A 20901-nucleotide genomic window follows, 5' to 3' on the forward strand; every position below is an offset into this window, starting at 1 on the left:
CCCTTTTTGTAATTTGGTGTAAGTCTGTTCTCTAGTTTTGGTGTTATTGAAGGAAAAAATATACAGATATTTAAGAAGCAGGTTCTTCACACATTGGAGGGTACCCGCGGATCCGGGCAAAAAGCAAGGCCCCTATTGCCTGGTTGCCATTTTGTTTCTTGAATGGATCCTCGGGGAGAAAATATAACTAAAAACGCACATAAGGGATCATTATAAAGGTATCCTGACCCAATACGACTCATTAAGGGGTCTCTGAGGGACCTCTCATTGGCAAAAATAATTTGCCCAATTTTTTTTCTTGGCCTATCCGCGGATCCACTGCAGCACAGAGTGCGACGCTTAGTGTAAATTCAAAATGGATTCACCGATCAGAAGCCCAATGAGGAAAAAAAGAAAATCTCCCACACCATACCCTCCCCCCCAACCCATGGGTAATACATTACATTGCATGAAATATTTATAGAAATTCCCCCCAAAAAAATCTAAGGTTACAGGGACGCTATAGTTAGTTTGGCATTTTACACACACAAAAAGATAGAAATTTACTGGTTATACTGATCTGAAGAAACTATAACTTGTGCCATTAAGTAACTTTAGAGAGGGCCTGTGCCTGTCATGTCATGCTCAAAGAAGGAGTTGTCTCCAGAGCCCAGTAAAGCGAAGAAGCTCTAAGGGACAGTTGACTAGCTGCTTGTTCACAGGACAGAGGCACAATAGCTGAAGAAGCTTGCTAAGGGAAGCTGGTAGCCCAAAGCCTTTGAGCCGCTACCACCACTGCACAGCACCAAGGACCAAGATTTGAAGCACAGACTTGCACATGAGACGGCTAAACTATGAAGTGCTGTCGGAGAGTTGCTGAGACCCTCAGAAGGTGAGTTATCAACTCTGGAAGGACTGACCGGTGACAGTGACTGGACTTCAACCAGAATGGTGAGGACTTTGTGGGACGTCGACCCTGCAAACAGGGCCTCCTCCCCAACTTTGTGGACCAAGTAAACCCTGCAGGAAAACCCTTGACGATGTGCTGCATCCACAGCATCCCTAGAGCATCTTCATCATCCTTCATCCCGTGCATCAGGACCATTCCATAGGAATCCATTGCAACACAAAAAAGTTGCCTTGAAAAGCTGAAGGACGGTTCTTGAGGATCTTTTTGGTCCCCCTGACTATCTCCCTGGCGGAGTTGGTCACCTCAAGTACTTCTAAATGACAGTAGTGACATTTACCTAAGTTTTCCTTGAAAAAGTTTCCAAGTGTCCAATTTATTGACTCTGCTAAGGCTTGTTTGCGGTTGAGTGAAACTGCACTGATTTATTATTGCTTGTAAACTCTATATCCTAGGAACCCTCTGGTTTATCTTTTTCATCCTAGCTTCTAAATTCTTATTAAAAAATACTCTATTTTGTTATAAATTGGTGTTGGATTTCTTGAGTGTAGTGTCGATTTCATCTACAATAGTTTTGGTGCTGTTTAAATGCTTAACACTTTGTGTACACCTTGCTGCTCAGGCGCTACAGCTTCCCAGGGTTGAGCAGAGGGTTTTACAGATGAATCCTACTGCACCCATAGGGGCTGGGAAGTGTATTACACGGAGAAATTGCAAAACCACACCATCCAATACACTCCATTTCCTCACACAGCTGCTTTAATTATACTCCATAACCTGCCCTGCCTTTCTCCAGGACTGCTGGCAGGAAGCATTATGATATCAGAACTCAATTGTAAAAAGTTATTACAGTTGAGTTCTGACATTTCTATATAGTAGGCAGTAGGGTGTGTCACATGTTGCTGATTATAAAGAAACTGGAGAAAGGTTTTTATACAGGGATTGCAGAACCCTATTTATTATAGTTACTATAAATCAATCCATATAACCCTGACTATGAATTATATTTCTCCAATTGTTGGTGGATTTTTTTTTATTAAACTTATTACCAAGTGGTAAAAGGGAAGTAATGAAGAATTTAAACATAACCAGCATTTGTCTCCTACCTGTAAAGTTCTTCTTTTCCTGCCTTGTGAGTATCTGTTGGTATGAGCCATCCTCCATCAGCGATTTGTATCCCATGGCCAGCAAAAAGAAGATCCTTTGAAAAATGATCCAGGCAGTCAAACTTAAAGGATTCTGCATTTTCACTGTTTATCCCAATGTTGTTTTTCAGTACACCAAACATGTGCAACTATAAAAAAAAAACAGGGAAAAACATAATCGCAAATTTAACTGTGAGAATTATTTGTAATAATGCAATACTCCCGCCCTCCCCCCATCTCCCGCCATGGCATAGTAACGGCTGTGTGAGAAACCATGCTTACATACGTTATTTTCAATGACTGTTTTGTGAGAACTCAGCTTACGAGGCACCTACATTCAACCACACTGTGGGTTTGTTAGGGCTCACCATCAACCATTACATTCTCCCACTTTAAGATTTGACACTGGCTGTACTGCACCCTCTGCAGCTTATTGAAATGGAGCGGGCCCAGGATTCGAGCTGCCAGCGCTGTCATTATGCCACAGCGTCCTGTCTTCACCTGGCCAGGCTCTGCCCCAGGGTTGGGGCATTTTGGTCAGACATTTTCTCAGACCATTCAAAAGATAACTGAACATTCCTCTCCCTTCACGCTCTTGGTGGGCCTCCTAGGATATGTCAAGGACATCTCCAAAGCACAATGCCACTTGACTGCCATGCTTCTCCTCCTGGTCAAGTGCAGGGTGGCAATGCACTGGGGTAGGAAACCGCTGCCCTCCGTCAGGCTGTGGCTGGGTGATATGGTTTATTGTCAAGAGCAACTAACCAACTACTGGGAACTAATGCCTCCGAGGTCTTGCCCCAAAGATATCTGGGGACCCTAACTACTTTCCTCTTGATATAGGTTAAGAAGGGGGTTAAGACAAGATAGTGAATGGCGCTCCTACCTTCTAATTACATATATTAATACTATCTAGATGCACGGAGCCTAAAACTAAGGTTAACCCCTCCAAATACCTCAACTGGTAACATAAGTTACCTATAACATATAAACAAAGTAATGGCTCACGTGCTATGTCTCATACGGTTAACATATATTTAAAACCGATCACAATAGTTGTACTTAGCAATAGCAACTTCAAATTGAATTTTAGAATTTCAAGAAGACTAACAAACCAGTTAGTAAATTTTATGTATTATAATTATGCACAAATTATATAGAGTCAGTATAACATAAATTCAATAACAAATTCATTCAACATAAATTCATATCCAAATATTTGAATCCATATTATTTCAGTGTATCGTAAATTCAATAGTAAATTCATTAGACATAGGTGCATATCCAATTCTATGAGTCCATGTTGTTTCCCTATTCCAGATATGTATCCAAAGTTCCAAGATCCCAAAATATAATCAATATGGTTCAATCCGATTCAAAATTATCCACATACAATATGTCCGTCCTGTAGTCAGTCAACACGTGTTTCATCCGGGGGGTGCCCCTGGATTTCATCAGGACCTCCTACAATAATGTTATCAAAAAAATAACATTATATAAATTACCACAGATTTAAGATACAGTTCCACAATTATATCATTATTAAATGCATAATGTATGCATTGGAAACCATATATAATTACAATTACTGAAATATTCTATAAATCTTAACTTAGTTATTCCTACTACAAAATGTCATAACATCATCATGTAAACAAGAATTAAGAATTATATTCACTCAAATTGATCAATATAAATATATTCCAAATCTCAATATGCGTGATACCCTAACAAATATTCCAAATAATAGCCTAAAGCATCTCAGTGTAGGTTATATCTATACCACATACCCTACCTGCCTCCACCTGTGAATACTAGTTATATATCTGTGCATCTTACCCTATATAGTGTCTCCTTTTATTACATATATAGTCGAACTTCGTTGATATTGTTACCTACAATAAATATGAATGGAATTTGTGAGGAATATTTAAAAATTAAAGTGATTCAAAGATATAAAGACCTCGTGTAGTCACTTACCCGATTCTTCAATAAACCATAGCGACGCTTAGCGAGTACGCGATAGCGTGTGTCAAAGCCGACACTGCGGAGCTGCAGACGCTTTATGCAGCTACCTTCAACAAAATAGAAATAGGACTATGCTAACCTCGTCCATACACGCGGTAAATATAGAAAACGGACACTATTGATAACACTACAGACCTACGAGATTCTTGTAATTCTAAACTAAAGCTAGATTAAGTGTTTCTAAATTAACCCTTCACTTAAAATTAAAAGAATTTCTACATTCTACTATATGGAGACTATTCCTAAAGATATAATAAATATATAATATTGTTAACAAAAGTATTCAATGTTCCTATATCTATATTTCAAAATTTAACATGTATTGGAGACTTCCCTAAAACTATCCCCACAAATTAATTATTAATCACCTAAAAAGTACTCTAATTCGTAATCTGTATTCAAACCCCTTTCTACGGCTCCTGATTTCAAAATCCATCGCGATTCCATTCTTCTAAGGGCTAATTCCCTATTACCACCACAGGGATTAACTTCGCAGTAGTCAAAACCGAAAAATTTGAATGTCTTATAAATTGTCTGTGCGCTGCATGATTTCATATGACATGCTATAGGATAGCGCTCATCTTGTTGATTTATTGCCCTCCAATGTTCTGAAATTCTAACCTTTAGTGGGCGTATTGTACTGCCTATATAGATTTTATTACATTTACATATAATCATATAGACCACATATCTAGTGTTACAATCTATATGTGATTTAATTGTTATTCTTTTGTCTCTATCATAATCATACTCTTTCAGAGGCTGCCAAGCCCATTTACAGACCGCACATGAACCACATTTAAAAAAACCTTGGTTCCGCTGATTCAACCAGTCTGGCTTTGTCTTCTCCAATGGGTAACTGGGACTAAGTATATTGCTTAGGGTGTTTCCCCTTCTAAATACTACATCTGGTTTGTTTCCTATAAATTTGTTGAGTGCATGATCCTGAATTAGTAAAGACCAGTGTTTCTTCATACTCCTAATAAGTATTTTGGACTTCTCTGTGTGGTCCAATATAATTCTGATCCTTTGTTCCTTAACTATAGCATTAGTATCCCTCTTATGTATATCCAGACCTAATAAACGTTTGCGTGAGATATTTTTCGCTTTCCGTAATGATTTATTAATCAGAGAGTCTGAGTAACCTCTAGCTCGAAATCTCTGTCCCATATTTTCAATCTCTTCTAAAAATTCTCTATTCAAACTACAATTCCTCCTAGCTCTGATCATTTCTCCAAGTGGTATTGCCTCTATCTGATGTTGTGGATGGGCACTTGTAGCGTGCAATATAGTATTACATGAGGTTGGTTTGCGATATAGTCTGCTTTCTATTTTATGATTTTCTACAAACAGTTCCACATCAAGAAATTCTAATTTAATTTCACTATATTTATGTGTGAATTTAATGTTCACCGTGTTACCATTTAAATATTTACAAAATTTCTCCAGTTCATACACATCTCCTGTCCATATCATGAAACAGTCATCTATGTACCGTCCCCAGTACAATATATGAGTGTGCCAATCTGCTGCACCAGAGCCCCAAATCCAAGTTTCCTCAAACCACCCCATGAACAAATTCGCATAGGATGGCGAAAATTTAGAGCCCATTGCTACGCCCTGTTTTTGCTTATACCATTCTTTTTTAAAAAGAAAGTAGTTGTTATTCAGAATAAGATCGATCATATTAATGATCATCTGCGTATGTTCCATCAAACTAACTGACCTCCTAAATAAAATATGTTCTATGGCTTTCAAACCTATATCATGTTGGATGCTTGTATATAATGCTACCACATCTAATGTGACCATAATCATTCCTGTGTCCCAATAGATATCTGAAAGTATACTAAGGATATGTTTTGAATCCCTAATATAGGAGGGCAAATTACTAACAAATGGTTGTAAAAAGGTATCAACAAATTCTGACAATCTTTCTGTAGGACCGCCTATTCCAGATACAATAGGTCTCCCCGGTGGAAGTATTAACTGCTTATGGATCTTAGGCAGTGTATAGATACATGGAAATTTGGGGCGATATACTTGAAGATATGAATATTCATTCTCATCCAACAGCTCCCTTTCCCGCCAATTCTTTAAAAGAATATTAATCTTTCTGGTCAAAATATTGATTGGGTTAAAAGAAAGCTTCTCATAACAGGTCTCATCATTTAATTGTGTGTATATTTCTTGTTCATAGTCTTTCCGGTTCATAATCACAATATTACCACCCTTATCAGCTCTTTTATAAATTTATTAGGAAACTTAAACTAAAAAAATATTTTGAAATACGTACTAAAGATGTGGAGGTAGTCTCTCACAACAAACCATTACTTAGTGGTTTATCTATTCAGGATGTACATGATACAGTGGCGCTAATGACTATTACGGACTATGAAGAATACCCGACAACTATTCTACTGTTTTGCAAGACTTAAATCTACCTTCAAATGTGCATACTACCAGCGGACTGAAACAGAGATCTACATGGATGCCGAATCTTACAACGGACAATAACATAGAAATGTTTTATAAAATGGTATGGAAAGACCTCAACAAATTAGAAACTAAGAAGACACAACTAAGAACATCAAATCTAAGTCATCAGGAGTACACAGCATTAGAATCCCTCAAAAAGGATGAAGATTTGATTATTAAAAGAGCTGATAAGGGTGGTAATATTGTGATTATGAACCGGAAAGACTATGAACAAGAAATATACACACAATTAAATGATGAGACCTGTTATGAGAAGCTTTCTTTTAACCCAATCAATATTTTGACCAGAAAGATTAATATTCTTTTAAAGAATTGGCGGGAAAGGGAGCTGTTGGATGAGAATGAATATTCATATCTTCAAGTATATCGCCCCAAATTTCCATGTATCTATACACTGCCTAAGATCCATAAGCAGTTAATATTTCCACCGGGGAGACCTATTGTATCTGGAATAGGCGGTCCTACAGAAAGATTGTCAGAATTTGTTGATACCTTTTTACAACCATTTGTTAGTAATTTGCCCTCCTATATTAGGGATACAAAACATATCCTTAGTATACTTTCAGATATCTATTGGGACACAGGAATGATTATGGTCACATTAGATGTGGTAGCATTATATACAAGCATCCAACATGATATAGGTTTGAAAGCCATAGAACATATTTTATTTAGGAGGTCAGTTAGTTTGATGGAACATACGCAGATGATCATTAATATGATCGATCTTATTCTGAATAACAACTACTTTCTTTTTAAAAAAGAATGGTATAAGCAAAAACAGGGCGTAGCAATGGGCTCTAAATTTTCGCCATCCTATGCGAATTTGTTCATGGGGTGGTTTGAGGAAACTTGGATTTGGGGCTCTGGTGCAGCAGATTGGCACACTCATATATTGTACTGGGGACGGTACATAGATGACTGTTTCATGATATGGACAGGAGATGTGTATGAACTGGAGAAATTTTGTAAATATTTAAATGGTAACACGGTGAACATTAAATTCACACATAAATATAGTGAAATTAAATTAGAATTTCTTGATGTGGAACTGTTTGTAGAAAATCATAAAATAGAAAGCAGACTATATCGCAAACCAACCTCATGTAATACTATATTGCACGCTACAAGTGCCCATCCACAACATCAGATAGAGGCAATACCACTTGGAGAAATGATCAGAGCTAGGAGGAATTGTAGTTTGAATAGAGAATTTTTAGAAGAGATTGAAAATATGGGACAGAGATTTCGAGCTAGAGGTTACTCAGACTCTCTGATTAATAAATCATTACGGAAAGCGAAAAATATCTCACGCAAACGTTTATTAGGTCTGGATATACATAAGAGGGATACTAATGCTATAGTTAAGGAACAAAGGATCAGAATTATATTGGACCACACAGAGAAGTCCAAAATACTTATTAGGAGTATGAAGAAACACTGGTCTTTACTAATTCAGGATCATGCACTCAACAAATTTATAGGAAACAAACCAGATGTAGTATTTAGAAGGGGAAACACCCTAAGCAATATACTTAGTCCCAGTTACCCATTGGAGAAGACAAAGCCAGACTGGTTGAATCAGCGGAACCAAGGTTTTTTTAAATGTGGTTCATGGGCGGTCTGTAAATGGGCTTGGCAGCCTCTGAAAGAGTATGATTATGATAGAGACAAAAGAATAACAATTAAATCACATATAGATTGTAACACTAGATATGTGGTCTATATGATTATATGTAAATGTAATAAAATCTATATAGGCAGTACAATACGCCCACTAAAGGTTAGAATTTCAGAACATTGGAGGGCAATAAATCAACAAGATGAGCGCTATCCTATAGCATGTCATATGAAATCATGCAGCGCACAGACAATTTATAAGACATTCAAATTTTTCGGTTTTGACTACTGCGAAGTTAATCCCCGTGGTGGTAATAGGGAATTAGCCCTTAGAAGAATGGAATCGCGATGGATTTTGAAATTAGGAGCCGTAGAAAGGGGTTTGAATACAGATTACGAATTAGAGTACTTTTTAGGTGATTAATAATTAATTTGTGGGGATAGTTTTAGGGAAGTCTCCAATACATGTTAAATTTTGAAATATAGATATAGGAACATTGAATACTTTTGTTAACAATATTATATATTTATTATATCTTTAGGAATAGTCTCCATATAGTAGAATGTAGAAATTCTTTTAATTTTAAGTGAAGGGTTAATTTAGAAACACTTAATCTAGCTTTAGTTTAGAATTACAAGAATCTCGTAGGTCTGTAGTGTTATCAATAGTGTCCGTTTTCTATATTTACCGCGTGTATGGACGAGGTTAGCATAGTCCTATTTCTATTTTGTTGAAGGTAGCTGCATAAAGCGTCTGCAGCTCCGCAGTGTCGGCTTTGACACACGCTATCGCGTACTCGCTAAGCGTCGCTATGGTTTATTGAAGAATCGGGTAAGTGACTACACGAGGTCTTTATATCTTTGAATCACTTTAATTTTTAAATATTCCTCACAAATTCCATTCATATTTATTGTAGGTAACAATATCAACGAAGTTCGACTATATATGTAATAAAAGGAGACACTATATAGGGTAAGATGCACAGATATATAACTAGTATTCACAGGTGGAGGCAGGTAGGGTATGTGGTATAGATATAACCTACACTGAGATGCTTTAGGCTATTATTTGGAATATTTGTTAGGGTATCACGCATATTGAGATTTGGAATATATTTATATTGATCAATTTGAGTGAATATAATTCTTAATTCTTGTTTACATGATGATGTTATGACATTTTGTAGTAGGAATAACTAAGTTAAGATTTATAGAATATTTCAGTAATTGTAATTATATATGGTTTCCAATGCATACATTATGCATTTAATAATGATATAATTGTGGAACTGTATCTTAAATCTGTGGTAATTTATATAATGTTATTTTTTTGATAACATTATTGTAGGAGGTCCTGATGAAATCCAGGGGCACCCCCCGGATGAAACACGTGTTGACTGACTACAGGACGGACATATTGTATGTGGATAATTTTGAATCGGATTGAACCATATTGATTATATTTTGGGATCTTGGAACTTTGGATACATATCTGGAATAGGGAAACAACATGGACTCATAGAATTGGATATGCACCTATGTCTAATGAATTTACTATTGAATTTACGATACACTGAAATAATATGGATTCAAATATTTGGATATGAATTTATGTTGAATGAATTTGTTATTGAATTTATGTTATACTGACTCTATATAATTTGTGCATAATTATAATACATAAAATTTACTAACTGGTTTGTTAGTCTTCTTGAAATTCTAAAATTCAATTTGAAGTTGCTATTGCTAAGTACAACTATTGTGATCGGTTTTAAATATATGTTAACCGTATGAGACATAGCACGTGAGACATTACTTTGTTTATATACTTTCCTCTTGACCACACAAGCTGAGGATGTCACTTGGTGTGATGCTATTCATTGTGTTTGACCAATGACTGTGTGTTTCACCACTGCGCATATTAGTTGCTCAATGTTCACCAGTAGCACATTATATGTTTTGTTCAGTTTAGCTGCCTATTGGCTTTGACATTGCATTAACCATTACATTCTGTATTCTGCCTATTGGCTTTGACATGCTGTATTCAGTTCAGCTGCCTATTGGCTTTGACAATTCAGCTTAGCTGCCTATTGGCTTTGACATGATATTAGACATTACATTTTGTATTCAGCTTAGCTGCCTATTGGCTTTGACATGATATTAGACATTGCATTTTGTATTCAGCTCAGATGCCTATTGGCTTTGACATGACATTAGACATTACATTTGATATTTAGGATAGCTGCCTATTGCCTTTAACGTGGAGTTAGACATTGCAGTTGAGAATCCAAGCTGTATTTTTCCAAGCTGTGTTTTTCCACAAGATGAACCAAGCTGTTTTCTTCGCACCGCAGACTAGACATGATAAGAGAGAGTACATTTGGTGTTTTCCTTTCTGCTCAGGCTTGGGAAGAGGAGAAGTCTAGGAGATCTGGCCAGTCTCCAAAGGCCTGCGTAGTTTTCCCGAGTCTGAGAGGAGGGGGCACGCTTTTGTAAGGATGATTCGGGGCTTCAGAGATTTAGATTCAAATCTGCTTGACATCGGACTGGAACTTGGTGCCAGTTGCCAGTCTCCCGTGTGGGTAGATAATCTCTTTCTCGCAGTTGACCGGAGTCATCAACTTGCAGACCCCAGAAAGATGAAGCTGTAAATAGGCCTTACACAGTGAAGTATTTGATTGTATATGCTTTGCATTAAATATATAACCTGCTGTGTACATTGCAACTGAGATATATTTTGTTTTAATGCTGTGACTACTTTTGTGCTTGAAATCTAATAATTCGTCCCTCAAGAACTTGTGGGTGGGGAAGAATTAACAACAATAAAGGTCTTCTTTGAACTCAGAAGTGTATTCCAGAGATGTGCTGTAAGCTCTGATACGAGATAAGAAGGAAGGCAGAACACTTGGGCATGACATTCCTACCCGGCGGCCTGGATAAGGGATGCACACTTCTACCCCCAAGAACAAAAGGCCTCACATCTCACAATGATTCTATAGCCCTGCAGTGGCTGCTTTGTCACGCCCTACCGAAACAACTATCTAAGTGTCCTTACACCAAAGATGGGGCTTACTCTGATTGTAAATTGTTAAATGCACTACTGTCTGATACTGCTAAATGCCATGTCAAGAATCATACTTGCCAATGTTGTTTTGTTCGTATTGACAAATGCCAATAAAGAAAATTAAAAAAAATAAAAAAAAATTACATGCTCCTCTTTATTCCAAACCAGGCTATCAACGGTCACTTCAACACAATGTCGTCACTGCCCCTGTGAGGAATCTAACTGATCCTTGCAATAATTAACTCACACGCATATATCTGTTTTATTCTCTCAGCCATATTGTTAAATATTCTGTCAGATTCACATGAACTAGGAAAAACATATACATCTTGGTCATGATTTTACTAAACTATTAAATACTCTGGTGAAAATGAACCATTAAATTGAGCACTCTGCTCCTTGTCTTTCCTATCTACTTCACCTCACCCAGAAAATAGACAGACCTAAAGGCAGGTCTCCCATGTGCAAGTGGAGGCTTCCAGTACCATGTAGTTCACTTGTGGTACTTATATCCTAAGAGCCGCCTCTTACCTGCTTCAGTATCAACAGACCGGGGCAGAGCAGGGGATACCTTTTAGGGGGCCATCACAACTCAAACCCAGCGAACATCTTTTATCTACTGAGTATGAAACTCTAACGTGTAGCTGTCCCTAGAGAAAACCTCAGTCATTCTCCCCTTTCAAAAATTCTAAAGGGGCGCCGGGTCCGTCCCACCACTCCAACCACCTGATGTGGGAATACTGATGTGGAAATATTGATGCTTTATCTTCAACTGCTGCCGTCTCACAAATAGTTCATTCTAATCAGCAACTTCATCAGCCAAGTACAACACTATCGCGCTAAACACTGCACATGAACTAAACGAGTCCATTCCAGCCCCATAAACCCTCATCCAGCCCTTATATAATTGAAACCTCAAACAAATCTAGGTTTAGGGACAAGGTCAACCCGGGATTAACACTTCAGTGTATTAAAACAGTTTTAAATTAACTACGGCGGTACGTGTTTTGCAGATGACACTTGCTCAGGGCCAAAAATCAATTATACATTATTGGCGATTTTGTCTTAAATATAAGTATCAGGTGTTAAACAACAGGGTATGTATGTTTTTCCCAGCCTTAACAAGCATTAACGCTCTGCATCTCATCAACAAGAATGCTACAGTGAGCTAAATGTTAGAGATACACTTCGCTAAATGTTGGTCCTTCTAAGGTGGGTATGACCGTAGCCCATGCACTCAGGATGCTGGTTTGGGGTGTCTGATGTCATAGATCTAATGTTACTTTACCCTGTGATAGTCTGTGCTTCACCCACCTACACTCAACAAAACCCCTAATAGGGAACAAACACTGGTAAAGCCAAAAGGTCTCTCCTATTTTAGGTCATTGTTTTAGCTTCTGTAAAGGCTGCACGTTGGATACATAAAAGGCTAATGTATAGTGCAATGCAGTTTAAAGACGCCACCAATATCTTGGTGCTGGAACACCAAACAACAAATAAACAGTTACCACAAGCCCTGTTTACTATAATGACCAGTATGAAATGGGAGAAAGTTGAAAGACTATGGGGATGATTTAGAGTTTGGAAGAGGGAGTTTACTCTGTCAAGATGGCTGAGGACATTACACCTAAACCATTCCAAAGGACATCTGCCTGCCACATTTAGAGATGCCTGCCGGCCCCACAGACATCTCTCTACATTGACAGGAACCAACGCCATGTTGGTCCCTGTCAATGTAAGAAACGTTTGACATAATGTATCTGTCAGCAATGATAGATGGCCGTCAAACCCTAGCTGGTGTTACTGGTCGAAGAGCCAGGTCTTGAGTAGTCTTCTGAAGGTGAGTAGGTCTTGAGTCTGTCGCAGGTTGGTGGGGAGGGTGTTCCAGGTTTTGGCGGCGAGGTATGAGAAGGATCTGCCGCCGGAGGTCTTTCTTTGGATGCGGGGGATGACGGCGAGGTTAGAGGAGCGGAGCTGACGGGTGGGGGTGTAGAAGCTGAGTCTGTTGTTTAGGTAGGCTGGTCCGGTGTCGTGGAGCGCTTTGTGAGCGTGGGTAAGAAGCTTGAAAGTGATCCTTTTGTCCACGGGGAGCCAATGAAGGTTTCTCAGGTGGTGGGAGATGTGGCTGTGGCGGGGTACGTTGAGGATCAGTCGGGTGGAGGCGTTTTGGATGCGTTGGAGGAGTAGTAGGTCTTTTGCTGAGATGCCTGTGTAGAGCGCGTTGCCATAGTCCAGTCTGCTGCTGACGAGGGCCTGTGTCAATGTTCTTCTTGTTTCTGTCGGGATCCATGTCGCTGTTTCGAAGGAGATGTTGATGACCTTCCGTAGTTGGGGGGGGCGATGGTGGAGTCGGCTTTGTTGTATACGTGGTGGGGGCAGGGTTCTGACGGAGATCCTGAGTGGATGGAGTTCATGATCTTGCGTGTCTCTGTGTCGTTCACGTTGGTCCAGGAGGTCAGGTGGTTTGCACAGGTGTAGTGTTCGGGGGTAGGGTCTGGCGTGGGAGTGGCGTCAAAACTGTTGTGGATGTCAGTGATCTTCCGGTGGAAGAAGGTGGACAGAGCGTTGCAGAGTTCTTGGGATGGAGGGAGGTCGTTGATGTTGGCGCTGGGGTTGGAGAGTTCTTTCACGATGCTGAAGAGCTCTTTCCTGTCGTGTGTGTTGTTGTCCAGGCGGTTTTTGAAGTGGGATTGTTTGGCTTGGCTGATGAGTTGGTGGTGCTTGCGGGTGGTGTCCTTGTGGGCTGTGAGGCTGTCAGGTGTGCGTTTGAGAAGCCATTCCTTTTTTAGCTTCCGACAGTCGTGTTTGGAATTTAGGAGCTGGTCGGTGTACCAGGTGGCTTTTCTTCTGGCTTGGTTGTCGGTGGGTTTTTTGAGTGGCGCAAGGGTGTTGGCGCAGTCGTTGATCCACAGGGTGAGGTTGTTGGCGGCGGTGTCTGGGTCGGTGGAGTCGGGGGTGGGTTCTGGACGAGGGCGTTGGTAAGCTGGTCTTCTGTAACTTTGCTCCAGCATCGGCAGGGTGGTTGTTGGGTGCAATGGTGCTCGGTACGTTTCTTGTAGGTGAAGTGGATGCAGTGGTGGTCGGTCCAGTGGAGTACGGTGGTATGGTTGAAGGTGACGTGGGCGCTTGAGGAGAAGATGGGATCAAGCGTGTGGCCGGCGGTGTGGGTTGGTGTGTTGACGAGTTGTCTGAGGCCGTGGTTGGTGAGGTTGTCAATCAGAGTAGTGGAGTTGGTGTTGTTGTTGTTCTCCGGGTGGAAATTTAGGTCCCCGAGGAGGATGTAATCCGTTGAGGTGAGTGCGTGGGTGCTGGTGAGGTCGGCGAGGGATTCGCTGAATGGTGCTTGTGGTCCGGGGGGTCTGTAGATGAGCGTTCCTCAGAGTGGTGTTGGGGTCGGTGTGGATGCGGAAGTTTAGGTGTTCGGCGGTCTTGAGAGAGTCGTCAGAGTGGGTGTCGACCTTGAGGGAGGATTTGTGGGCGGTGGCTATGCCTCCTCCGATTCCGTTGTTGCGGTCCCTACGGATGATCTTGTACCCGTCCGGGATGGCTATAGCGATGTCCAATGCTGAGGAGTCGTTCCACCAGGTTTCGGTCAGGAAGGCTACGTCTGGGGCGGTGGAGTCGAGCAGGTCCCAGAGCTCGATGACGTGCTTGCATGCGGAGCGGGTGTTGAGGAGTATGCACTGGAGGTGGTTTGTTCCGGTCTTTGTAGGTTTCCTTGTTCTATCACAGGTGAATTTGCAGGCGCGGCATGCGAAGGGTCCGTGGGTGTTCCTTGGTGAGGACTGGAAGCATGCTGTGGGGCGGACAGGGTTGAGGGCGTTGAGTTGGTCGGTCGTGTAGCGTTGTCTGGAGGCGCAGGGGTCTCGCGGACCGGGGGGGGGGGGGGTGGCGCTTGGCACGGTCCATGCGCGGACGGGTTTGCCTTTGGCACGCCTTTGGCGCGCCAGCGGCTGCCATAAAAGGAGGTGAGGGTGGGAATGGCAGTTGGGAGGCGGGAGGGTTCGTCCTATGAGAGGGCTGGGGGTGGGGCCGCAGCGGCGGGAAAAGTGAACAGGGAACGGTGAGAGAACGAGGGGGGAGGCGGGAAGGGCCGCAGGGACGCAGTGGCGGGAAAAGTGAACAGGGAACGGTGAGAGAACGAGGGGGGAGGCGGGAGGGGCCGCAGGGACGCAGCGGCGGAAAAAGTGAACAGGGAACGGTTAGAGAACGAGGGGGGAGGCAGGAGGGGGCCGCAGGGATGCAGAGGCGGGAAAAGTGAACAGGGAACGGTGACAGAACGAGGGGGGAGGCGGGAGGGGCTGCAGGGACGCAGTGGAGGGAAAAGTGAACAGGGAACGGTGAGAGAATGAGGGGGGAGGCGGGAGGGTCCGCAGGGACGCAGCGGCAGGGAAGAAGCTAGAGCGCATGGAAAAAAGGAGGTGGTGCGGAAGGCGGAGCGGGGAGCGACCTACCTGCAAGCAAGCAATCCAGGTCCTGAAATCTACTGGTGACCTTAGTTTTGCAAATGTATGGAACTAGTGCAATAAACAATGCCCAGGGGTGCAGGGGACGTTCCTTGATATAACATCTACTACTATTGTAGTCAGGCATGAGAATCCCAAGATCTTCCTCTCATCGGGCTCTTAGGGTCTCCAGAGGCTGCAGTATATCAGTCCGTATTGCCCTGTAGATGTATGTTACCGCCTTAATGGTGCCCGATGACAGGACAACATAATGACATGCCTTGTGACGTTGCGGTTCAAGCTGGCCAGTTCCCCAGTGTTGACGGACCACCACTGTGACTGAACTGTGTAGGAGGAAGTGGCCCTACGGAAGGTCAAACTCCATATTGAAATTCATCAAATGGGAGGAGCCCGCCGTCTCTGTATAAGTCACCCATCATCTTCGCACCTGCTGTAACATCCAGTTTTCTACACTACTCTCCTCCCCCCTCTGCCCGGTGCCCCGTGCGGCAGTGCTGCTAGCATAGTTACAGGTATGTCAGGAGAATAGAGAGTTCTCGTTCAAGACTTTTGGAGGCATCTATACCAAAATTTCCGCAGGACACGAAGGGCCGCGAGGCAGATGTTTTTCAGCAATACTCCTATCAGTTGGGGAAGATCTGGGACAAATGGTCTCGACTCGAAGTCTGAGACCGCTAGCCCACCACTGTCACCACACAGGGCCTCAACAAACAGTGCACAACCCCACCAGCCCTGTTTGATGCAATACCACATGGCGGTGGTGGTGTCTGAAAACCTGAAACAGCCTCCCTTTGATCGAAAGAAGAAAGGCTTTTAATGCCAGTCGGATCGCCCTGAGCTCAGACAAGTTGATGTGAAATTGGGACTCCGCTGAGACCAGAGTTCTTGGTTCTCTGCCTCACTCAGATGGCAACCCCAACCCAAGAGTGATGCATGTGTCACTACAGTTAGGTCTGGGTTGGAGAGGGCTCTGCTGCTGACCCAATCATGGTTTGTCAGCCACCACTGCAGATCTTTTGCAGTTCCCTACAATACCTTATACATAACAAGGTTGGAGAGATTGACCTGATGCTGTGCACACTGGGACTAAGGGCCAGAGTAAGGGCCAGAGCCACCCATATGCCATCAGGCATGTGTTACCAGCAGGATTCAGGGGGCCATGAGGCCCAGAAGCCTCAAAGTCAGTCTCACCTAAATCCATGCTAGAGGCTGAAACATCGAAGTCCATAGCCTGAATATCCTCAATTTTCTGCTCCGTAGCATTGGCCCAAAACTGCACTGTGTCCAGAATGGCTCTGATAAAAGGAAGCATGTGAGAGGGTGACAGGTGTGGCTTTGGCACAATTATAGTGAACCCCCTCAGGGAATGCAGAAGGTCCCTCGCTGTCTGGAGGTGAGAGACTCATACCAAGGGTGAGCCCACCTTTAACAGCCATTTGTCGAGGCAGGGGAAGACTGGAAGCCTTGACCTCTGCAGATATGCTTCAACCATCACCATCACCTTTGTGAATATCCCAGGGGTACTGGTGAGGCCACAAGGGAGCACAGCAAGCTGAAAATGCTCATGGGCCACTATAAATCACATGTAATGCCTATGGGCAGGCAGGACACGGATGTGTAAGCATGCGTCCTGCAAATCCATCGCTACTATCCAGTCTGCAGGATCCAGAGCAGACAAAATGTGAGTCAACGTTAGCATCTTGAAATTCTTCATCTTCAGGAAGAAGTTGAGAGGGCAGAGGTCTAAAATATGGCAAAGGCCTCCATCTTTCTTAGGCAGTAGTGGGAATAGTAGCCACAATGAACTTTGTGTTGCAGGCACCCTCTTGATGGCTCCTTTGGTCAAAATGGCCTTTACATTCTGACTGAGCAGGGAGAGGTGCTCCTCCGTCAGCCCGGTTGGGGATGGTGGCAGGGCTTCTAAGTAACAGCAGTGAACAATTTGAAGCACCCACTTGTCCGATGTTATAAACTGCCAGTGGGGGCAAATTAAGTCAGATCCTGCTGCCCACTGTGTGCTCATGATGATAAGAGAACAAACTAAAGGGGTTTTGAGGCTACAGCTGCATGGGGGTGGGGAGGGGGGGGGGGGCAGACTGGGTAGATCTCTGGCTTTGGGTCCCAGAAGGCAGAATTGGGGGAGCCCGTAGGCCTTTAATGGCTAGTCGTGAATGGACGCAGCTAGTAACCCCTACTCTAGCAATGAACGGGGTGAAAGGCAAAATGGGGTTTACGTGGGGACATAGAGAGAACCTGCGACTGGGCCATGGCCTGGCCATACTTAATGCACTCCAGTGCAGAATCTGCCTTATTGCCAAAGAAGTGGGTGCAATTGAATAGCATGTCCATAATGGATGCCTGGACATCCCCTGAAAAGCCAGTAGATCTCAACCAGGCAGTGCGTCTGAGTGCCACTAACAACTCAATCGCTCTGCCTAACCAGTCGGTCGTAGCCACTCCTCTGCGAATGGTGAACTTTGCTACGTTCCTGCCATCGGCAGAAGTCTGGGTCAATATGGCTCGGGGATCCTCCAAGACCACAGTGCAACTGAATCTCAAACTGTGTGGATGTATCGGCCCAAGAGGCATGCAGTGTACATGGACTGCAGTGCAAGGCTGGCAGAAGGGAACATTCTCTTGCCAAAGGTATTGAGCCTCTTTGATTCCCTAACCGGTGATGTGGCCTGGACAACCATACTCTCCGGGGCGAGGTGCTGTGTAAGGAAATCTGTGTCCACAGGAGCAGGGTGATGATTGCAGGCAATCACCAGCAAAAATCCAGTGGGAGCACCTGCCGAACCCATGGGGCCCGAAGGCACTCCAGAGTGGTCCCCCCACACAAAAATGAAGTTATGGTCTCATGAAATTCATGTAGTTGGGTGGGAGTCACTCTGGAAACTTGGGGATGCACGGAGTGGACCCAGAGGCAGGCTCTGCAGCTGCCGGTGGAAGCAGGGCCTAGAGAGGTGATGTCAGTCCCACACCTCATCTGATGATTTGGATTGGCACGGCAAAGTCAAAGAGGGTTTCTACTTCTCGAATTTCCTTGATTTTTTGTGAGATTTACCCGATGACTTAGAGAGTGATGACAAGTCCCTGGAACAGCTCCGCGAATGGGCCCAAGAACCTCCATGTGACCAGGACCTGGAGTGTCACAAAGTTGATCAGCATCAGGCGATCAGGAGCTGCATTGATCGTTCCTGCAGCGCGTTGGGGTTCTTTGTACAGGAGACCTCACAAGTCTTGGCGTCACAACCCAGTTTCAAGACCAGAGGCAAACCACATGGGGGGTCTGTCAGAGACATCTGCCTGTGATAGGAACCACAAAGTTTAAACCCCACAAGTTATTTTAGGTGACACCATCACACACTTGGAGACAAAGTTGCAACAAAGCGTAAAAAAATTGTCCAAAAAAGAGGTAGCTCTCTCTGGATCTACACTGATGGCAAGTAAAGAAAAGAACTCATATCAGTACGTTGTGGTGTGAGTATATAGACATACAGCACAGCACATCACTTCTGGCATGCAGAGTTTGAGTCCAAAAGTTTCTGGATCCAGTCTAACGCTAGGGGAATATTTGAAGATAAGAAATATGCGTCTAAAAGTCTCTATCAGATCTAATTTTTAGGGAGACGTATACATGTGCACACGTAAAAAACAGTAATTTACTGAGAGAATAGCCAATGCCTGAAGCGGCCAACACCCCTAACCACCCAAACCCTCCCCTGCACACAGCCTTTAATCATGCACAGCGGTAGATGGGCACAGGTCCGCATGCCTGATTATTATTTTTTATTTTTTGGGTGGGGAGCCCACATGCCCCCTCCTTCCCAGGCCGATCAAAGCCCCAGGGACCCAATCCCCTGGGGCCCGGCCTAAATATATATATATTTTTTTGGGGGGGGGAGTGGGGCTCCCTGGACTCCCCACCCCAAGGCAATCGCGGCCCCATTGACCCCATCCCCCTGGGCCCAGCCTAAATAATTTTGCAGGGTGGAGAGGGGGCCACACGGCCCCCCTCTCCAGGCTGATCTTGGCCCCAGGGACCCCATCATCCAGGGCCTGGCCTAAATAATATATATATATATTTTTTTAGGGTAGAGTGGGGCCCCGTGGCCTCCCTCCCGGCCGGCCAATCTCGCTCTAGGGCACCCAGTGTGGGTTGGGGACCACAAAGGAGCTTCAAGGCCCCCACGGTCTCAGCTGGCTCCCTGCCTCCTGTGGGAGCCTGCATTGCTTTTGCACACAGAGAGCTGGAAAACATGCAGCTTCCTGTCTGCAAAAGCAATTGTTTCCTCGATTTCCCTGCCCCATGCCCAAACCTCTGTTCACAGGAAGGGAGAACTGTTGCGCCAAATAACAGCAAACAGCTATGTCCCGGGGTGGGCACTAAGAAGGAGCCGGACCTGGGGGGTCCACCCCCAAGGGTCATTAATGGCTCCTTGAGGGGGGGCCGTACAGCCACCCGCCAACAAGGAAATAGCCCGGGAGGTGGTGGTTCCCAGGGCTGGGGTTTTGTAATGGACTTGTGTGGGGGGGGAGGAGGGGGTCCCTGGGGATCCAAGGGCAGGGACGGTCCCCCCCACATTTAAATGTATTATTGCCCTGGGGAGGTGGTGGTACCCCAGGCTGTGGGGGAGCTCCCCGCATCACATTATGTTCAAGTCCTGGGGAGGTGGTGGTCCCTGAGGTGCAGGGGGCCGTGCACCCCCCACACCTATAACATAAATCACCTAGCGAGGTGGTAGTTTCCCGGGGCTAATTTAAGCCCAAGGAGGGTGGGCCTAGTACGCCCACCCCCCTTCTGAATGCCCCTGGGACCGGGCCCACCCAGGGGTCGTATAAAACAAAAGGGAGGGAGCCCGCCCTTTTTTTTTCAATTTTTTAAACTTTTTTCTGGGACTCGGCGGAAGCTCAGGCCCAAGAAGGCTCTGAACACTTCCTTGTTGAAGTGTTGGCAGCCAATCATATCAGCATGGGTGACAGCTGGATCCGCGGAGGCTCAGCGCGCACAGATATCTATATTTTACTCCTTCAATATCTCTAAAACTACTGAACGGATTTACACCAAATCACCAAAAGTCTGCTTTCGGGACCAAGACCTAGCTTTTCTACCAAATTTGATGTAAATCCATTCAGCGGTTCGGGATGTAGTGGTGTTCAAAAATTTGAAAAATCCCATTGACACAGAAC

General features: G+C 43.8%; 1 protein-coding gene across 3 annotated transcripts in view; it reads right to left on the reverse strand.

The window, feature by feature from the left end:
• BRCA2 (BRCA2 DNA repair associated) overlaps positions 1-20901 on the reverse strand; it is a 584634-nt gene that overhangs the window by 250560 nt on the left and 313173 nt on the right. For all 3 annotated transcript variants that reach the window (XM_069205562.1, XM_069205563.1, XM_069205564.1), the window contains one exon: positions 1993-2180. In XM_069205562.1, coding sequence (XP_069061663.1) covers positions 1993-2180 — 188 coding nt within the window. The remainder of the gene's footprint in view (positions 1-1992; positions 2181-20901) is intronic.

This window comes from Pleurodeles waltl, chromosome 8 (assembly GCF_031143425.1).
Source record: "Pleurodeles waltl isolate 20211129_DDA chromosome 8, aPleWal1.hap1.20221129, whole genome shotgun sequence".
In the NCBI taxonomy this organism is placed as follows: domain Eukaryota; kingdom Metazoa; phylum Chordata; class Amphibia; order Caudata; family Salamandridae; genus Pleurodeles; species Pleurodeles waltl.